Source organism: Anopheles ziemanni, chromosome 3 (genome assembly GCF_943734765.1).
Source record: "Anopheles ziemanni chromosome 3, idAnoZiCoDA_A2_x.2, whole genome shotgun sequence".
Lineage (NCBI taxonomy): Eukaryota > Metazoa > Arthropoda > Insecta > Diptera > Culicidae > Anopheles > Anopheles ziemanni.
Genome location: NC_080706.1, coordinates 82,311,954 through 82,331,292, shown reverse-complemented (window position 1 = coordinate 82,331,292; position 19,339 = coordinate 82,311,954). Strand labels below are relative to the sequence as shown.

Sequence of the window (19,339 nt, the reverse complement as noted above, 5' to 3'; positions counted from 1 at the left end):
TAAAACTCACAACATCCGTTTTATTACATATTCCATGGACTTTATTGGATATCATTAACTAGGATACTGCCTAATTTACTTATTTTCACGCCGTACATGCCAACGTAACCGTCCTACATTGAAACAGTTTACCCCAATCTTTTCCTTTACCTCATCGATCGTTCGTTCCGCGGTTGCTCTCGCCCGCTCGCTACCTTCCTCAATAACACTGGACAGATAAGCGCCGTCACGGGAATACTGTTCAATACGCTCCCGAATGGGTCGCAAGTGTTCAATCAATGCTTCCGCCACCGCCAGCTTATACTGACCGGTATTTTTGCCCACTGCCTCCTGGCATAACTCATCCGTACTTTTGCCACTCACCATCGAATGTATTGTAACGAGGTTCGACACACCCGGTCGTTCCTCTGGGTCAAACGTGACCTCCGACTTGAAATCGGTGACCGACTTTTTAACCTTCTGCAGTACCACGTCCGGCGGGTCCATGAGCATAATGCAACTCTTCGGATCGGGATCGGATTTGGACATCTTTTTCGAAGGATCACGTAAAGACTTCAACCGACTGCCGGCGTTTACGAGCGTTTCGCATAGTGGAAACGTTTTGCCGTACTTGTTGTTAAACGCACGGGCAAGTGATTGGGCGAGTTGCAGCTGCTGAATCTGATCCTCGCCCACTGGTACGTGGGTTGCTTTGTACAGCATGATGTCTGCCGCCTGCAACACCGGGTACAGGTATAGTCCCAAAGGGATTTCCTTCATGTTGGCCGATTTTTCTTTGTACTGGGGAAGATGCGTCAGCCGAGCCATCGTCGTGAGGCACCCAAGAATCCAGGACAGTTCGGCATGCTGTGGGACGGCCGACTGCAGAAACAGGGTTGCCCGGTTGGGATCGATTCCGCACGCTAGCAGCGTGGCCGTCATTTGCAGTGTATTGTGACGTAACGTGTCAGGGTCCTACAAATAAAAATAAGGCCGAGAATAGTCACCGCAGCACCATCCTCAAAACGCACACCAAACGCTTACCGGCGGAATAGTCATCGAGTGCAAATCCACGATGCAGTAGGTGACATCTTCACCGGCTTCTTGCAGCTCCACCCAGCGTTTCACTGCGCCAAGGTAGTTTCCGATGTGCAGTGCACCGGTCGGTTGCACTCCAGAAAACACCTTTCTTGGCCATGATGTGGCCTACGAAATATGTAATTAAGGACAAGGATGAGTCTGGCATAACTTTCTCCTACCCAGAAACCAACCTTGACTTCCGTTGATAGCGTACGGGTAAATGGAATTAAACTTGATTTCCTTCGAGATGGTACAACAAATGGTAAAACCCGTCTGACCAACATTTTCACGCGCGTCTACTGACATAAACAAAGAAAGCACCGGGAATCAAATGTCAAAAACAGCTGACAGTAAAACAAAATTCAAATTTTCAAGGCCAACGTTGCTTCAGCAAATTAAATAACCCAACGTGGTATATTTTAAACGTTATGCACTTATTTGCTGTGGCACCTTTTTTCCCAATTTTAACGCACCATGCATGTTTTTAGTTTCCTGGGAATGACAAAAACATGTTCTGAACTTTTCTTCACTTTGTATGATGATGATCAACAATAATTATCTTCACTTTGCTGATACAATTCAACTCTCGAATTTCACACTACATAACGTAATTACCAAAACAAAAAAAAGTTATATGCAAACAACGCCAGCGATTGTTGTCTCTTCTTTCTCCCCTTTTTGCCTAGCGTACGCCGCTGTGTACACACTGTAAATGGCTAGCATGTAGTATCCTGTCGTTTGCCGACGGCTCGGTAACGTAGACATTATGTGAACCACATGGAGGGGTGCTCCAGCATGATAGTTGGTTAATCACGCGTTCGTTTGTCGTTCAAGGTTTGCTACACCCGGCACGGCACTTCGGGGGGAGGTGATCAACAGTTCAGTATCAATCGGTCCGCGGACGAAACCAGTCCATCAGTGCCGAGAGGAACGAGTTTCGGTGATTTTGGTCGTCCCGTTGGCCGCAAACGGACGGCAAAGTGAGAATGTAATTTGGCAACGAAAAAGTGGAGATAGAGATTGTTCCAGTTCAACGGTCCCAAGGATCGAAACCGGTTTGCACTTCAGTTCTCAGTCGAGAATTGTTCAGTTAGTGAAAACTATAACTTCGGAAGGGCTTGCATTCCGTGGCGTCGAAGTGGGTGCCGAAGATAACGAACCGAATTAATCTATCGTGGTTTTCCCGCGCGATCCGTCACTTCCTCTTCGCGATTCAACATGGAACACATGGCGTGGAGACAAATGCTCAGTGGATCGTCGCCAGTATGGTGGCACCGTAAATCGTGCACTTTTTACACCACCCTGTTGTTCATTATCCTCAATCATTTATCATCACAAATAGTGCAAGCGTCGGAAAATAACAGCAGCAACAGCAGCAGCAGCGGTCAATCACCCAATATAATTTTTATTTTGGCCGACGATATGGGCTGGAACGATGTCGGATTTCATGGATCGTCGCAGATTCCCACGCCCAACCTGGACGCACTGGCGTACGCGGGCATTATTCTCAACGGGTACTACGTCAATCCTATCTGTACGCCCTCGCGTTCGGCACTGATGACTGGGAAGTATCCGATTCATACCGGTATGCAACATACCGTACTGTACGCGATGGAACCGAGAGGATTGCCCCTGTCGGAGACACTGCTTCCCGAGTACCTGAAAAATCTGGGGTAAATGCTGACGAGTTAAATAGTCCTCCCCTTGTCGAGTTAAATAGTCCACAAAAATTCCTTTCGATGATTCTCGTTTTCCAAAAGGTATACTAATCACATCGTCGGCAAATGGCACCTCGGGCATTATCAGCTTCGGTATACGCCTCTGCAGCGCGGGTTCGATAGCCACACGGGATTCTGGACCGGGCATCATCATATGAACGACCACACGGCCGTGGAGCATGGGCACTGGGGACTCGACATGCGCCGGGGCTATGACGTGGCGTACGATTTGCATGGACAGTACACCACGCACGTGATAAGCTCCGAGTCCGTGCGGATAGTGGAGAACCACAACACCAGTGAACCGTTGTTCCTTTACGTCTCGCATGCGGCCGTACATTCGGCGAACCCGTACGATTTCCTTCCGGCACCGGACAGCACCGTCATGGAGCTGGGGAAAATCGAAAACTATGCCCGGCGCAAGTACGCCGCCATGATGGTCGAGTTGGATCGGACGGTGGGTAGTTTGGTCGAGGCACTGAAATCCCGCGACATGCTGGAGAACTCGATCATCGTGTTCAGCACCGATAATGGAGGGCCCGCGGACGGATTCAACAGTAATGCCGCATCCAACTGGCCCCTGAGGGGCGTCAAGAATACACTCTGGGAGGGTGGTGTGCGTGGAGCCGGCTTTATCTGGAGTCCCTTGCTGAGCAACGTGAGCCGCGTGTCACATCAAACGATGCAGGTGGTCGATTGGCTTCCAACGTTGTACGAAGCCGCTGGGGGCAATGTTAGGTAAAACGATACATGATTCGGTTGGAATCTAGGATGCATCGTATCGGGACATTGGTTAATGGGGTCATGCGCTTTTTCTCCTTATCTCTCAACAGTGAGCTGCCGGACGAGCTCGACGGTATCAGTGTATGGAACGAGCTGAGCAGTGGTGAGCCGACAGGGCGTATCGAAATACTGCACAACATAGACGACATCTGGGGCAGTGCGGCCCTAAGGATTGGCAAATGGAAGCTCCTGAAGGGTTCGCACTACAACGGCAGCTGGGACGGATGGTACGGACCGTCAGGTACTCGGGAGGAATCTGCCTACCAGATCGACGCCGTACTGAACAGTCCCGTGGGCCGTATATTGACAGCGTACGATGGTATGCCGTCGAAGAAAAAAATTATCCATCTACGGCGTGCCGCAACCGTCGCGTGTGGCTATGGGGCCAACATGGAAAACGAGTGTAAGCCTATGGAGGGTGTATGCTTGTTCGATCTGGAAAGCGATCCGTGCGAGTACAACAATCTCGCTGACGAACATCCAGACATCGTTCAGAGCCTATTGGCACGGTTGCTGGCGTACAATAGCACCGCGGTTCCACCGGCAAATCTCGAGGATGATCCACGCGGCGAGCCACAGCACTGGAACTATACGTGGCACAACTTTGGTGACGAATTAGAACCGGAAGTTGTCCGCTTTGAATATGACGAACCATGACGTATAGAACTACGTTTAACATTTAAAAGTCTGTAAAATGTAAGTGTTCTGAAGTGAAATAGAACAAACGAGTCGCGCATTTTTGATCACTTGCATTCTAGCCTTCAAACAAGTGCCATTGTGCGATAATTAGGATATATCGGAAGACTTGACGATAGGGAATTCATTTTATTTCACAAAGCAACAATCGTTTAATACTGACACCAATTTTGGTGACCGCGTGCCGGCCTATTTTAAGTAAACCTTAAAGAACATTAAAGTATTCTCTTTTCAACAACATAGAAACCTTTGCCACGTGTTGATGCAATTAGTGAATTCGTTTTCTAAGGTGCTACAGCTTGGATTAGAAAAGAACGTTTAGTTTTATCAAGTAAAAATTCGTGAGTGTAACACAAAAAGATAAACGTACAAAATAATGATTAAGAGTATTCGGTTCGTTGGTTCCATCGGCAATCTCGTGACTAGGACAATATTCAACCCTTAAAGGCACACGTTAACGGTAAGACTCAAAAAAGGACAAGTATATTGCATTGAAACTATGAGCAAAATGAAAGAATTGAAATTTTACGATATTTAAGGTATGGAGTTTTGAAATAAAAGTGATCAAAAAAGCCGTAATGAAAAAAAAATGTTTTTGCCTTTGGTAGAAAATACACAACTTTTACCGACAAAATTACTTGTTAGGCTCTTTTTTTTAATAGAATCATAGTATACATACATTTTATCGCGATTCTTATTTTCATTGGCTAAAATATATATAAATAAATGAATTGAATCGTTTTTAAACCCATCAGGTTTTTCATTAAAGCTTATATAAGCTCTTGGGTTAATGATGTTTCGAAAAATATTAAAAGTCTGTTGTGGTTGTGCCTGTAAGGGTTCGGTCGTTACATTCCGTTCTTTTTTAGGATTAGTGCTGACGTTAGTAAGACTTTAATATATCGGTTTATCTTGCTTTGCATTTATTCACTCTAGAAATGTAGCACAATATTGTCTAAAAACGAACGACGAAATTGAACGTCGTTAAAAACTTTATCTATTTCATTATCGTGGTTTTTCCATAAAGTTGTACCTCAACCTACACACCTATGAGCAGCGTGTGCTCTTGGACAGTTTTCAGTTAACCTTACCGTATGACGACTTTATGGTGCCACGGCCGCGAATGTGCCGTGATCACAAGTATGCATTGTGGAAGCAAACGACTTTTTTATAGCTTACAATATTTCCAAATCACAGTGTCTTATTTCGGGAAACTTCTTCTGCGAATGAAAAGAAAATAATCCTGTTAGCTCTAGAAGATAGAAGGAACGGATGGATGGGCCTGCTTCTTGGCTCTTCCTTACCCTTAGCTTCATTTCGATCCGATCGATTTCACCACCCATAAGATCGACAATGTTTTCGCCATGTTTCAGTAGAAACGCTTCTAGTTCGTCGATCGTCTGGAACGTACGAACCTCCTCTAGAAGCGTGTTCAAGTCCTGCTTATCCAAATACACTCGCGTCAACTCACGCCCATCGAAATCCATTTCCGCCTGGAACGATGCAAACGATACATTAGCCACCCACAACATTGGATCCCGGAAATGTTGCTTACCTTATATCTAACCAACGAGTTTCCCATGTCGATTCCTTTCACGTCATGGATCGCCCGGATCATAATGTCGCTCTCCAGCTCGGCATTAATTTTGTCGAGATTCTCCTGCCGAATCGAGCGGCCGACCAGGGCTGCCACGTTCGTATAGATGATGAAGGATGCGACCCCGCCTAGCATACAGCCGACAAGCAGTGATCCCACCGCATCCGGTATGGGCGACCCTGTGTAGGTCGAAAGACCCATGCAGCTCGCGGCCAGCACCACACTCATGACCGCAGCGGCATCTTCCGTAAGTACAACGTTCACACATGGATCCTGCCCACGTACGACTGTAAACGATCATCGAAAGAAAGGCATTACAAACAAAACAATTGGAATAGCTTTAGTGATGCTACCGTAATCCCTAAAGCTCATGCCGAGGGCCTTCGCACCGCTCCGGCAACTGTTGATCGCTACCAAAAGGGTAGCACCCTCCGACACCAGTGAGCCGCCGAGGATAAAGAACGCCCAGAAGAAATCATCGATCGGATGCGGATCAACCAGTCCCATGATGCCGTGGTAGAACGATAAGCCTGTTCCGACACAGAAGATTCCGACTCCAGAAATGAGCGACGAAACGTACTTCATATTGGCGTACCCGTACGGATGGTTTGAGTCGGCAATTTGGGTGGACTTGTGGATGCCGTACGCTAGTATGAGCTGATTGATCGTGTCCGCCAGCGAGTGGATCGTTTCCGCAAACATACTGTGTGAGCCGGTGTACAGCCAGGCGCCAAATTTGAACAAACAATTCGTTGCGTTACTGTTTTGAGCGAATATTAATAAAGGGAGATTTAGAATTGGAACATTTAACGCGTGCTATCGGGAGAGCATTTACATTGCAATGGCCGTCAGGACCACTTTGCCCGACTTTCCAAACAGTCCCGGCTCGGAATCGACGACATTGGTGCGGCTTCCAATCTCCCGACGGTAGTCCCGTAGTCGACGTTTTACGGTAAAAATATCTGCAAAAACAGACAATAAGCGGAACTTTAATTCTATTCAATACCAACACTGTGAAGATACGCCAAATCGTGAAACTCACTTTGCTGGTGCATCTTTTTCTCGATTTCCCGCTTCAGGCATTCCTTCAACAGATTCTCCCGAGAACCCCACACTTCTATCGCCTTAGCCTCGACATCCTTCCGCCAGTAAACCGTGATTGGCGGTTCCTGCTCGTACGGAGATCTCCGTTTTGTTTTTGGTAACGTTTCCAGGTCGGATGGCTTCAGCAGGAAGTCGGACAAGGCCCGCACCGGAGTGATGAAGTTTCGTTCGAGCGAAGAACGGGAAAAATCGACCCGAATACGTTTCTTAGCTAGCTGACGATTTTTTTCCGCCAACTGTTCCTTCAGCTCCGCTTCGGTAAGTGACACCGGTAGTGTCGAGGGTAGACCCGAGGAAAGCTCAGTTTTGTTTGATCCAGCTAGCAACGATGCTCCCGCGGCTGTCGTGGCATTGTCTGTTGACTCAATTTTTGGTTTTTCGATGACAATTTCCTGCAATTTTGAATCGGCCATCGTTGTTTTGACCAGTAACTTGCCATGCTTCGTATCGATTTCTAGGGTTGATTGCTGCTCCGTTGGTGTAACCGTTTTCACACGCTCACCTTCAGCCTTTTCCGGTATATCGTCAGTTGTTTTCGACTGATTGCGATCGACGATGCGTGACACGGAGAAATTTCTTTGGCCATAGCTCATGCCTGTCGTGTGCAACTTTTGCCCAGCAGGAACGCCATCCAGCCACGCGTGCATCTTTGAGCAGCCGAGTGAAAAATTTCTCATTGGCGCTAGATGCAGCTGTGGTGTTCGTAAGAAGCATGCAACGAGAAGATCGAATTAGTTCAATGCCTGCCACGGGTTTAGGATGATTCGAGCAATAATAAGTCACCTGACTTCGGTGGCATAGCAACAGCCATGCTGCTCGATGAACGACCATGTTACAGCAGCGCACAGACAAAATGCTCAACTATCCTCCACCCGGGAGAAAAATGGTACAAAACACTCGGGCGCTCCGGGAAGGAGTGCCCTGCCGGAACACAAACTATTGCGAAAGATGTACTATTCGTAGTAAACCTTCTAGATACTGTTTATTTGTTTACCAAATTCACCCCCAGCATGCCAATCGTGGGATTTTAATGGGTACGATTTGTTTGCATCATAGGCTGTTTACTTTCCGGAACTTTTCGGTGGATGAGCTGCAAACTTTCATCGGTCGATGCCAACAACTTACCGACAATGCGATCATCGCACTTTTTTGTTGTTGACTTTTCTGGCAGCAGTCAGCTGGCTGCGTACCTATGTTTTGGGTAGGCGATACGGCTGCATACGTGCTTCCATTGCTGTCAATCGTGGCAAATTCTCAGTTCGAAGATCAAGGTGTGAAGCTATGTTCCTCGAACTTATTTTTATGAAACAATGTTTTGTAATACACAAAAACATATGATGAACCAATTTACTCGTTTTTATTGCGGACGCTGTTTTCCGGTACTCTGTTACAACGGACGATTCGAATCAAGTATGATGCGATGGAAACGTCAAACTTTGACTGTCAAGCGGTAGTACCGACAAGCTAACCTTCTGATCCAGCAACTTTGATTTCTCTGCTTTCTCTCTTCGAGTCGTAAAGGTGTTCCGTAGTATGGTGTGAAACGAAAAATTGGAATATTTGCAATTTTCCAGTGTCCCGTGCAGCGAAACGGTGTTTAAACGAGAGCCCATACATAAAACTATCGAATTAGCGTGCGGAAACCTCATCGAAGAAGTTTTATGTGAGTATAACCGGAGTTGAAAATTTTTTCACCGTGCTTAGGGTTCGCTTTTCCAACATGTCGCCATTGCAGTACATTAGTTGCAGAGACGGCAGAGAGTAGGAAGGAAAAACTAGGAAGAAGAACGACGGCCCCAAAGCAGAGCACCACAACCTAATAATCGATTGCGCACAAGTAAAGCGAACAGCATTAGAATTTGTTCGCTGCATAAAAGCTAGATTTTCGCAAATAGTACCTTTTGAGGAAGTTTCTGATTTTTTATAAAGTAAGTCAGGCCATCAAAGAAGGGAAAAAAGAAATCATGCAATTCCAAGGCACAGCACAACCGCACCAGGGTGGATTCCGTGGGCCTCGCCCGGAAAAGAACGACTTCTACGTCGGTCAGCCGGGTAGCAAGCCTCCGCACTTTATGAACAAACAAGGACCACCGTCGATTCCGCCGTTCAACGCGAACGCGTTCGGTGGCCCCAAGCCAATGTACCAGCAGAATGCGGTCAACGGTGGTGGCCCGGGAGGATTTAACAAGTTTGGTGGCGCTGCTGGTCGAGTGTTTGGAGGCCAGCCCGGTGGCATGATGCCGAAGAAGGACTTTGGTGGCCCGAAAATGTACGGTCCCGGTGGTAGCAAGCCGTACGGCGACGATAAGCCGTTCGACACATTCGGTGGACCGAAGAAGTACCATAACTCGAACCCGGGCATGGGTGGCGGATATGGTGGCGGCATGGGTAACCGTAATGGTTTCGGGCCGCGTTCGGACTACAACGGCTTCAACAAAGACGACCGAGCAAAGATTCAGTCGCTGAAGGCCAAGTACCCGGGACAGAACCTGATGAAGCCAATGTGGGAAAACTTGGAACCGTTCCAAAAGGACTTCTACGTGCCACACCCGGTCGTGATGGGCCGTTCGACGGAGGAGGTGCAGGCGTTCCGCGAACAGATGCAGATCACGGTCATGGGCAACAATGTGCCGCATCCGTGTCAGAACTTTGAGGAGGGCAACTTCCCGGAGTACGTGATGAACGAAATCAAGAAGCAAGGTTTCCCACGGCCAACCGCCATCCAGTCGCAAGGCTGGCCAATTGCCCTGAGTGGACGCGATATGGTTGGTATCGCACAGACGGGTTCTGGCAAGACGTTGGCGTATATGCTACCAGGCTTGGTCCATATCTCCCACCAAAAGCCGCTGAGCCGCGGTGAAGGTCCGATCGTGCTGGTTCTTGCACCAACACGCGAACTTGCTCAGCAGATTCAGACCGTGGTGCGGGACTTTGGTAATCACTCGAAGCCGAACATTCGATACACTTGCATTTTCGGAGGAGCGCTGAAAGGACCACAGGTGAGTTTCGTTAATCTCTAACATCTATCATTCGAATAGTTTATTAATTTTTCCTATGCTTCGGAAGATTAAGCTTAACATTAAGTTCCTCGGACGCAATTTACATCGCAGCAAGTCACACTTTGTTTTACTTTTTAAACTAATATTAATTAATGCGTAGAATACACAACATTTCAAATCTTCATATAGCAGAGAAGTATCCACCTGGTTCCTTTTCTGATTTTGATTAATTTCACTTTCAAAAGTGGAACTAAATGGTTCAGTTATTGGATTACACTCTTATACCAATTGAACTCGTTTCAATTGAGGGAAAAAGTTCAATTTTTTTATATGATCAAACATTTAAAACATTGCCTTTAATGTAACGCGATTCTACAAGTCGAGAAATTTAAAGATCGTTACGAAGCTGATTGGTTTGTTTTATTCATATTATGCCCCACCTTAAAAAATAAGATTGATTTAACATCCTTATCAAAGGATTGCACTTTTGTAAATTTTTCGTTTCCGTTTTTCTCCCACAAAAGGTTCGCGATTTGGAACGCGGTGTTGAAGTAGTCATTGCTACTCCGGGACGGTTGATCGATTTCCTTGAGCGTGGCATTACCAACCTACGCCGATGCACGTACCTCGTACTGGACGAAGCGGATCGCATGCTGGACATGGGCTTTGAGCCCCAAATCCGCAAGATCGTCGAACAAATTCGGCCGGACCGTCAGGTACTGATGTGGTCCGCAACGTGGCCGAAGGAGGTGCAAACGCTGGCCGAAGACTTCCTGCGTGAATACATCCAAATCAACATCGGATCGTTGAGCCTCGCGGCGAACCACAACATCCACCAGATCGTGGACGTGTGCGAGGAAAACGAGAAGGAGAGCAAGCTGTTGAAGCTGCTCAAGGAGATCGCCACCTCAGACGCTTCGAACAAGATCATCATTTTTGTCGAGACGAAGAAGAAGGTCGAGGACTTGCTGAAGAACATTGTGCGTGACGGTTATGGGGCGACGTCGATCCACGGTGACAAGAGCCAATCGGAGCGGGACTACGTGCTGCAAGACTTCCGACACGGCAAGAGCACGATCCTGGTGGCGACGGACGTGGCAGCACGCGGTCTCGACGTGGAGGACGTCAAGTACGTCATCAACTTTGACTACCCGAACTCATCGGAGGACTACATTCATCGTATTGGGCGCACGGGACGCTGTTCGCAGTACGGCACTGCGTACACATTCTTCACACCAAACAACGGACGCCAGGCACGAGAGCTGCTCGGGGTTCTGGAAGAGGCTGGCCAGCAGCCGACGGTAGAGCTGATTGAGATGGCCAAGTCGGCCCCGGGCGGAAAAGGTGGTCGACTGCGCTACTCGACGCGCGGCAGCTACGGAAACGGTGGTGGCATGAACAGCTACCAGCGTCGCCCGCCTTTCAACGGTGGTGGTGGATTCGGTGGACCCCCAAAGTACGGTGGTGGCATGCAGAACGGCGGCATGATGGGTGGCGGTAACAAGTTCGGTGGACCACCGAACAAATACCGCGACGGTGGTATGTACCGCGGTGAGAACAACTGGAACAAGGGCCCAAGTGGACCGGCGATGATGGGCGGCCCTGGTGGCTACCAGTCGCACTCGCCACAGTCCCCGCAGGCCGCGGCCGCCGCAGCAGCGGCAGCCGTCGCCTCCGGTCAACAGATGTACGAGCCGCAACAGGCGCAGATGCGCGCCTACCATCCGAAGAATATCTACCCGGGCCAGTATGACGACTACACGGCCACCTTGTTTGCTGGCGGAGCTGGCGCTGTGGCCGCGGCTGCGGCTGCTCCGGGCGGTGGTATGCGATACTACCAGAACAAGGCACACCAGGGAGGCCCGGTCGGTATGCAACCCGGCTCCCAGCCCGGTGGCCGGTACAACCCGAACGGCGGCCAGTTCAACATGGACGGTACACCGAAACCGAACAACGGACGCGGAACGTACCCACCGAAGCAGTACAACAATAGCTACGCTGCCGGACCGGGCAATCCGAACCATCAATATCCGCAGCTGGCCGCAGCCGCAGCCGCCGCCGGCCAAACCATCCCAACAGCAGCGCCGGCCGGCTTTACCGGATTCGATCCGACCGGCGGTCTGCAGTATCAGGCCTCCTATCCGATAACGGCGGCCACCGCCACGTACTATCCGTACCCGGCGGCCACGGCTCCACCACCACCACCACAGGCACAGGCGGCCCCGGTTGTTCCGCCGGTCCAGCAGTAGAGCGAGCCTACGAAACGAGTACTAGAAGAACATCTTCACACACAACATCCATACACGATCGGAGAGAGAAAGCAAGGTTAGTTTTTAGCATCTTCCTAATTTATCTATCTCTACTACTACTACTACTACTATTATTAATACCCACATCGAATCGAATATTTCTTTCGACGCAACAACCATGTATGTTGAATCTTTATTTTTTTCCTGTAAAAGATTCACGAACAATGTTCTTCTCTGTTTAAAAAAAACATCAGCACCAAGGCCGGAGCGAATCCCAAAAACGCACCGTAAGAAAACTGATGGAGGGTCCCCAACTTAAGTTTTCTTTGATTGGGCTTTGACACATCTGTGGTAGAGCCATAGTTTAGCTACCTTAATTTAAACTCTACCGTAGCCCAGTCTCCCAAAGGCAGACAGACCGGCCGATATGCGGGAAGATACGAAGCTTGCGTTGCTGATTCTTCTGATCAAAGATCGTATACACAGATACATTGTAATCGTTTTTTTTTCTTGGGACCGTAAATTACAGAGAAGATTTACTTAGGTTAGTTTGAATTTCGTGTTTTCCTTCTTATCAACAAAGTATAATAATCCCCATTTAAACGTATAACAAGGCATGATTATAGAGACAGCGCCGCACAGAGGGAGAGAAAAAAAAGTTTTTGTGTGGTGGATCTCTGTCAGGTGTGCGGTCACGTACACCAGTTTTTTTTGTTTATATGGTCATGTCGGTAGTATAGAAAACAATTTATCCATACGAAAGCTCATTCGAATTTCTACGAACAGCGGAAAAGAGGCTCGCGACCAGAGAAAAGCGAACGCTTTGAAACATATGACCGACGATTAGATCATTTCAAGAGAAGTCAGGAACAAATAGCAGAAAAAACGAAAATATACAACGTAACTCTCGAACAAAAACGTCCAAAAGCTGATTGTTTTAGTGGAAAAGCATTTTAAGTCGAACCGCCGTTCCCCCTTTTACTGCAGGTGGCCAAAAGAAGTTGAAAGAAGGGTGTTACTTTGTTGGTTCTTGCCACTTATTCACACTCACTCTCTCTCACTACTCTTCTCCGTTGTCCGGCGGCGGTCCTTGGTGACCGGATGGTGTAGATTTGGATGTGGACCATGTTGCCGCCGTATGCATACGCGCATTTTTATTTGGGGAAAAATGAGCCGACACCAATTACTCTCGGCTATAATGATGGGATGAGATGGTTTCGGATTGCCAAAACATAAATCTAGTTAGTTTACTCTTTTCCCCGTTATCACACCGTACCCGGGATACGATTGCGGTTACTATTTGTTTACGAACTGAATCTCCCGCATAAAGCTAAACAGCTTATGTGAACATACAAAATCGAAAAAGTAAGTCATTTCATAGGCCTGGCCTGCAGGCTTTGAAAGCACACAAACTTACGCTTCAACAATATTCTCCAACTGGAGGAAAGTTTGAGTAAAATTAGACTCTTTAAAAATATCTCATCATCCCTCTGATAAGCGTGGTAAAGTTTAAAGAAAGATCAGATGCTTAAAAATAATAAAGAAGTCAGGGAAACGATTTCCTTGCTGCAACACTAAACAAAAATATGCAAAAGAAAATGAATACATTCCCCCGCACACTCCGATGTTGTTGCCATCAGTTGTAGTAAGCAAACGATATTTGAACCTTCCTTATAGTCAGTGTGTACCTGCTCGTGTTGATGATTGGCCCTTGAAGCAGGAAGGGGAAATATAGATCATTTTTCTCGTCGCGTTTGCGTGACGGGAGAGAAGAGTGGTCAATCGTTCAACGTTTTTGTTTTCAAGCATTCATTCTCTAATCGTAGTTTTCCATTCGTTCCCGTTGCTGCGATTTTTCTTTGTTTTACAACCAATTGACACCGTTTGCATTATGATCAAACTATGCTTTGGTGTCAGCGCATGGCGTAGTGGCATTCATTTGTGACGAATATTACTCTAGTCAGGTCGAACTGGGACTAGTAATAGAAAAAGCACCATGGGCAGCATTAACGTGATATTCTACTTTGGCTCTCTGGATCCTTCAGGCCCGCTAAAGTGAAAGTAAAGTATTACTAAACAACATTTGGTTTTCAGCCAAAGATGCATTACAAAGTATCTCTTGTCTGGAATGCACGGAAAATGGTGGTGATGTCGCAAGTGAAATGATGCAAAGAAACAAAAGGGACAAATTATTTATGAAACCTGCAAAGGTTATTAGAAAGGAGAAGGTGACAACACGGGGCAACATTACCACCAATAAGTAAGAAATGCCTTCTGTAAACTGTGATCGAATCTCGCGTTCCTTAGAACAAAGCTCTCCTAGAAAAGAAACCCCATGTAGGAGAAAGGTAATGCTTTTTATGAGGTACGTTTTTCCTGGCCAAACACGACAAATAACATGAGTGCAATGAGTTTGTCGCTATTGCTTTCAGGCCGGCCTCTGCCGTACATGATTTGTATTACGCCTTTAAGTTTATCCTTCGAATGCAAATTAGGCACAAAACATACATAGTTTTTAGTTAGTTATTTTCAGTTTGAGTAAACTTGCCTTTTAATGCACATCCCATCCCGCCATTTATTTTCGGCATCGGAGAATTCTTTTGTGTCCAACTGACAATTTCTCACAGACTGATTGCTTAGGAGAGAAATTCACGACTAAAGCACGAAACAATCCCACCAAAGTGTAACGCGTAGGTAAAGAACAAAACGAAGGGGAGGCGCACGCGAGCTTACATCGCACCAGCCGCGGGACATGTATGGAAGAACCATACATAATGGTGACAAAATTCGCCAACGTCAGTTCTTACATCGGCCGAGTTCTTTTGTCGGATGTGATGCTAGAGTCTGCCACGAAATCAAGGATAACGACCTTTTTTATCCTTATGTTTATTCCACTAATAAAGTTACGTTTCGCTCAATACATATTTTTCTCTCCCTTGCATAGAAACATTTAGTTTTATGTTTAGTTTCATCGTTTTAATAATTATTGCGATCGGAAAAAATCAAATTCACTGTAATAAAACTACCGAAAGTCGTGAGCTCACTACTTGCAGGAATCGTAGATTCATTACGAATATTAATACAGGGCATATTCAGCAATTATTTGGGGTAGAATAATCAACGCAAACTCACTTAGAAGCGAACGCAGGTGGACAAAGCGTAATGCTCACCTTTGTTTCACACACTGAAAATGCAGAAGTAAAATAGGAAAATGGAATGAATACATTTTTGCATTGGTGAGTTTGTCTTATAACCAGAATGAAACATTGCATGGTCGAAACGTAAAAGAACTCATGGGTTTCTCCATCATGCAAAACCGAAACAATAAGAAAGATGCAAAAATCTGACAACGTTCAGAGTACGGCAGTCTCGATCGTTTATGAGAAGAACTGGTAGTAGGATAACAATCTCACTTATATCATACGTGGGGTAATAGCATCAAAACCATGGAATGTTAAAATGTCTCCTCCCCACTGAGACAGATGCATACGGCGTAGTGCTAAGTGATAACCAGTATTTTCATATGTTTAAACAGAGTAAACATTACCTGCAGTCGCCACCGTTTCCTATATTCCGTTACTTAGTCTGCTGAAACACACTGTTTAAGCCACGGAACGATGTTAAGATAGCTACAAAATGCTTATTTTATCCCGAAAACATGAAGCTTTTTATCGCGTGAGTTAAAAAGTCCTAGTTCAAAACGCAAAACCACTGAAAATGATAACGAGAGAGTTATAGGGAACAGGGAAGTGGGAAGCAACAAACAAAACCATACCCAAGTGTAATAGTATTATCGCTTCGAAGGTATCTTGTTACACATGTGCAAAGCATGACAAAAACAAAACAGGAGCTAAACAAAAACAAAAAACCATTTGAAGAAATTTTAAAGCAAAATAAAACACGTGTTGGCGAGAAACAAAACATGTGTGAACCAGAAAAATGGAGCAAAACAACAGAGAATCGAAGAAAGTAGAATGAAATTGTCGTATGATAAATTTGTTACTTTTCTTATTTCATCAATTTTTATCTACCTATACTAACTACTAAGCATAAGTGTGTTTGTGTGCGCTATGAAGAAACAATGTTATATTAAGCATAAAGTTCACGATAAAATAGATAAGTCGATGTAACCTTTTTCCACCACATAAAAATGGGAATAGAAGGCAAAGCAACTAATTGTCTATCTTTGTATTTGCGCTCGAAGCAAGATCATCTCGTTCATGAATAAACCTGCAACGTGTAGATTAGGGTATGGTCCATGGTTCAGTTTCCAAAACAAAAATGTCAGGCCGTATTGGAAAAATGTTCACGAATCACACAAGAGGTTTTGAACGTACAATTTCTTAAATTTGTTCCTTCCATTCCAATCCCATAATATACAACCGAGTGCGTACAGGATATGTAAAATCTGGTCGACTCGTTTGCTTCGAGCTTCAGTTTATTAATCTTTACAAAAAGAGTTATTAAAAGGATCGACACAAATCCAAGCAGGTGATGGAGTAATTTTACAACTTGCTGCATTAATAATAATAACATTAATAAGAATAAGATAATGTTGCGCTAATTGAAGATAACGTAAACAAAAATGAAACTTAATGTCTTAGCCTTGCAAAAAAATGGTAACCGGGCAAATTTTACTATCATAATCCCGATGATGTCACTATTAACGTTTTTTCGAATTGGCATGATTCTTTTTCTTTAGTTTGCACATTTTCAAAACAGCAACGATCGGTCGAGGACGTCGACAAAAAGGATAAAATAATAAAAACCAACTGAAAAGGCCATGCCAAAGCACGATTTACACACAAAATCCAATGATGCTGGCAGAGGCAGAAGGCGAATGTTGTGCCGCTTTTGAAACTCGCGTTTTGGTATCAGAGTGAAAAACCGCAAAGAGGGAGCAGCAGAAATAGAGAGGGGTGTTGGAAAATGTTCTTGTCCCGAACATGTGACATCTTTTGCTACAAAATAATCGATTGCATGCCTAGGGTTTTAGGGGAATTTTGATTAGGATTTAAGTATCTTTTTTATCTGGAACTACATAGCAACTAAACTAAAAAGAATGTCAAAAGAAAATATTTATCATCGAGACCACACACTGGCGCAGTTCGTTGCTGACGCTCCTTACGAAATTGGGATAACAGGTATTAACACGTCTTCAAGCTATAATTCACCTCCAACGCGGGGAAATTATATGACTGATTTTAAGTGGACAAAATACAACCACTGGCACGATAATACCCTAATAGAGCAAGTCCGGTATTCAACAATAAAATTTACCGCAATTCCTTCGATTGTGATAAAAGTGGACAAACGTGTGAAAAGGAAGCCGTTTGATGAAACTGTCATAGTTGATATGCGTAATACCTGTTACTCGCAACGATCCCTTGAAGAGAACGCAAAACATAAACCCCCGGACATACATCCGTATCCGTTGATTGATTGGAAAACTTTATGAACTTCTACGATTCTGGTTTGTGCTGCCTATCGATCGAATGACTAATGAAGGAAAACAAAATGTCACTTCTAGTAATATTAACATTTTTCAAAGCGTGTTTTTTCAAGTAGCAATTGTTTTATCTTCTATGCTGCACCATAAACAAATACGTTCAAGAACCGTCAAACAATGCAGGTCTTAGTTGTTCAGGATTAAAGAACATGACAACATAAAATTACCGTGCAAAGAACTATCTGAAAACACAAGAAATTGGAGCAAAAATACTAAAGAGAACCAATCAGTGTTTCATGTGGAAGCATGCGGCGGGTGCGTATGTGTGTCTTAATGGTCTGCTGAGAAAAAATGCCAGCAGAAAAATAGAGTGAGTTACGATGTATTTTACATGCATAACAAACAGTAAGATATCGCCAATAATACATTTAATGCGAAAGCGGTGAAAGAACCGATCCTCTGCTCCAGAACAAGCAGAAGTGTTCTTTCGGCTTTCAGAAAGGTCTCTGGGGAACAGAAACAAGCGAATAAGGTTTTCACAAAAAGAAACATAAGATGCTAGCGCAGCAAGAATTGCACAACACGAATAGCAGCAAACGGAAGACGGGGGACAGTTACAAGCGAGAAAGGTTAAACATGTTACTTTGCTAGGATGCCAAGAAACAGAAGAATAGTACGAACTGACGCCGAATTTGATGCCGTTCAGCGAATGATGGTCGGTTTGGTGACCGTCAAAAAGCTGAGCCCAAAAATATTCTACTAGAAATAACTCACACATCCCGTTGATCTCATTGGGTTTAGAAGAAAAGAACAGCAGCTGACAGGAACAAGGTACTACTTTCCTAAATTTGAGACTGGAAAGTGGCGTTTGAAAAGGGAATATGTGTTTAACTGAAATGTGTTCCCCAAAGATTCAGCAAATTAAAAAAAAACAATAAGAGGGGAATGAAGTATTTAAAGTTGATGCTGTACTGAAACAAATGCGTTCAGCAACAACGTAACCTATCGAAAAATGATTGGAAATATGGCATCAACAAAAGAATTATACATCAAATTGCTGATCGAAGATGAAACAACAAATTTCGCTGGTGATATTTTTTGGTGGAGGCAGCAAGCAGAGCAGAAAGAAAGGCGTAGAGAGAAAGTAATAGAAGGAAAGAATCCGCTTGCCACCCACTAGCTGGCAATGAAACGCCATCAAAGGTCATTGTCACACGTTTCTTCCGAGGAGGGTATTAACATATTAAAGTAAATATATTTTTGTGAAAACGCTAGAAACGCTGAATGAACTCGAGAGGCGAGGAAAAATGTACCATTGTGATATTTTATAATTAAAGTTAAAATGTAAAAAAACATCTGACACCCAGACAAAGACGACACTCGCGACGGCTCTAGTTAGTGGAGGATTTCTTCACAGACAAAAGAAAGAAAAGGAAACTCTATTGGCGGGGAAAAGCATCCCTTTGGTCTCAATATTAAGCATGAAAAGAAAGAAAGAAATAGAGGAAGGAAGTCAAATACTTTTGTTAGAAAGTAAAATGAATAACAAACAAGATCATGCAACGGCATACTCTCAAATAACAAAGCTGACATCTAAGATAGAAGCAAACGGTTCGCTATACGAAAAGAAGGAGCATTTGCCAAAACAATAGTAGGATGTTATGAATTCGGCGCTTTATCCGGTT

General features: G+C 45.0%; 4 protein-coding genes across 4 annotated transcripts; 2 read left to right on the top strand and 2 right to left on the bottom strand.

Annotated features, from left to right (window-relative positions):
• Positions 1-28: 28 nt before the first annotated feature.
• LOC131287667 (tryptophan--tRNA ligase, mitochondrial) lies at positions 29-1,343 on the bottom strand. The gene is made up of 3 exons (XM_058316739.1): positions 1,251-1,343; positions 1,024-1,185; positions 29-954 (listed from the first exon to the last, which is right to left on the bottom strand). The coding sequence occupies exons 1-3, from the start codon at positions 1,341-1,343 to the stop codon at positions 76-78; spliced, it is 1,134 nt and encodes a 377-aa protein (XP_058172722.1). The 3' UTR covers positions 29-75.
• A 934-nt stretch (positions 1,344-2,277) lies between these two features.
• On the top strand, positions 2,278-14,230 carry LOC131285629 (arylsulfatase B). Its single transcript, XM_058314488.1, has 4 exons — positions 2,278-2,732; positions 2,820-3,515; positions 3,611-4,190; positions 13,730-14,230. Exons 1-4 carry the CDS (start codon positions 2,278-2,280, stop codon positions 13,781-13,783), a joined length of 1,785 nt encoding a protein of 594 aa, XP_058170471.1. The 3' UTR covers positions 13,784-14,230.
• Positions 5,182-8,086, bottom strand: LOC131287362 (proton-coupled zinc antiporter SLC30A9, mitochondrial). Its single transcript, XM_058316404.1, has 7 exons — positions 7,741-8,086; positions 6,896-7,649; positions 6,689-6,815; positions 6,207-6,613; positions 5,812-6,140; positions 5,561-5,749; positions 5,182-5,476 (listed from the first exon to the last, which is right to left on the bottom strand). Exons 1-7 carry the CDS (start codon positions 7,786-7,788, stop codon positions 5,432-5,434), a joined length of 1,899 nt encoding a protein of 632 aa, XP_058172387.1. The 5' UTR covers positions 7,789-8,086; the 3' UTR covers positions 5,182-5,431.
• LOC131287361 (uncharacterized) lies at positions 8,471-12,527 on the top strand. Its single transcript, XM_058316403.1, has 3 exons — positions 8,471-8,620; positions 8,693-9,956; positions 10,481-12,527. Exons 2-3 carry the CDS (start codon positions 8,922-8,924, stop codon positions 12,203-12,205), a joined length of 2,760 nt encoding a protein of 919 aa, XP_058172386.1. The 5' UTR covers positions 8,471-8,620; positions 8,693-8,921; the 3' UTR covers positions 12,206-12,527.
• Positions 14,231-19,339: the final 5,109 nt, after the last annotated feature.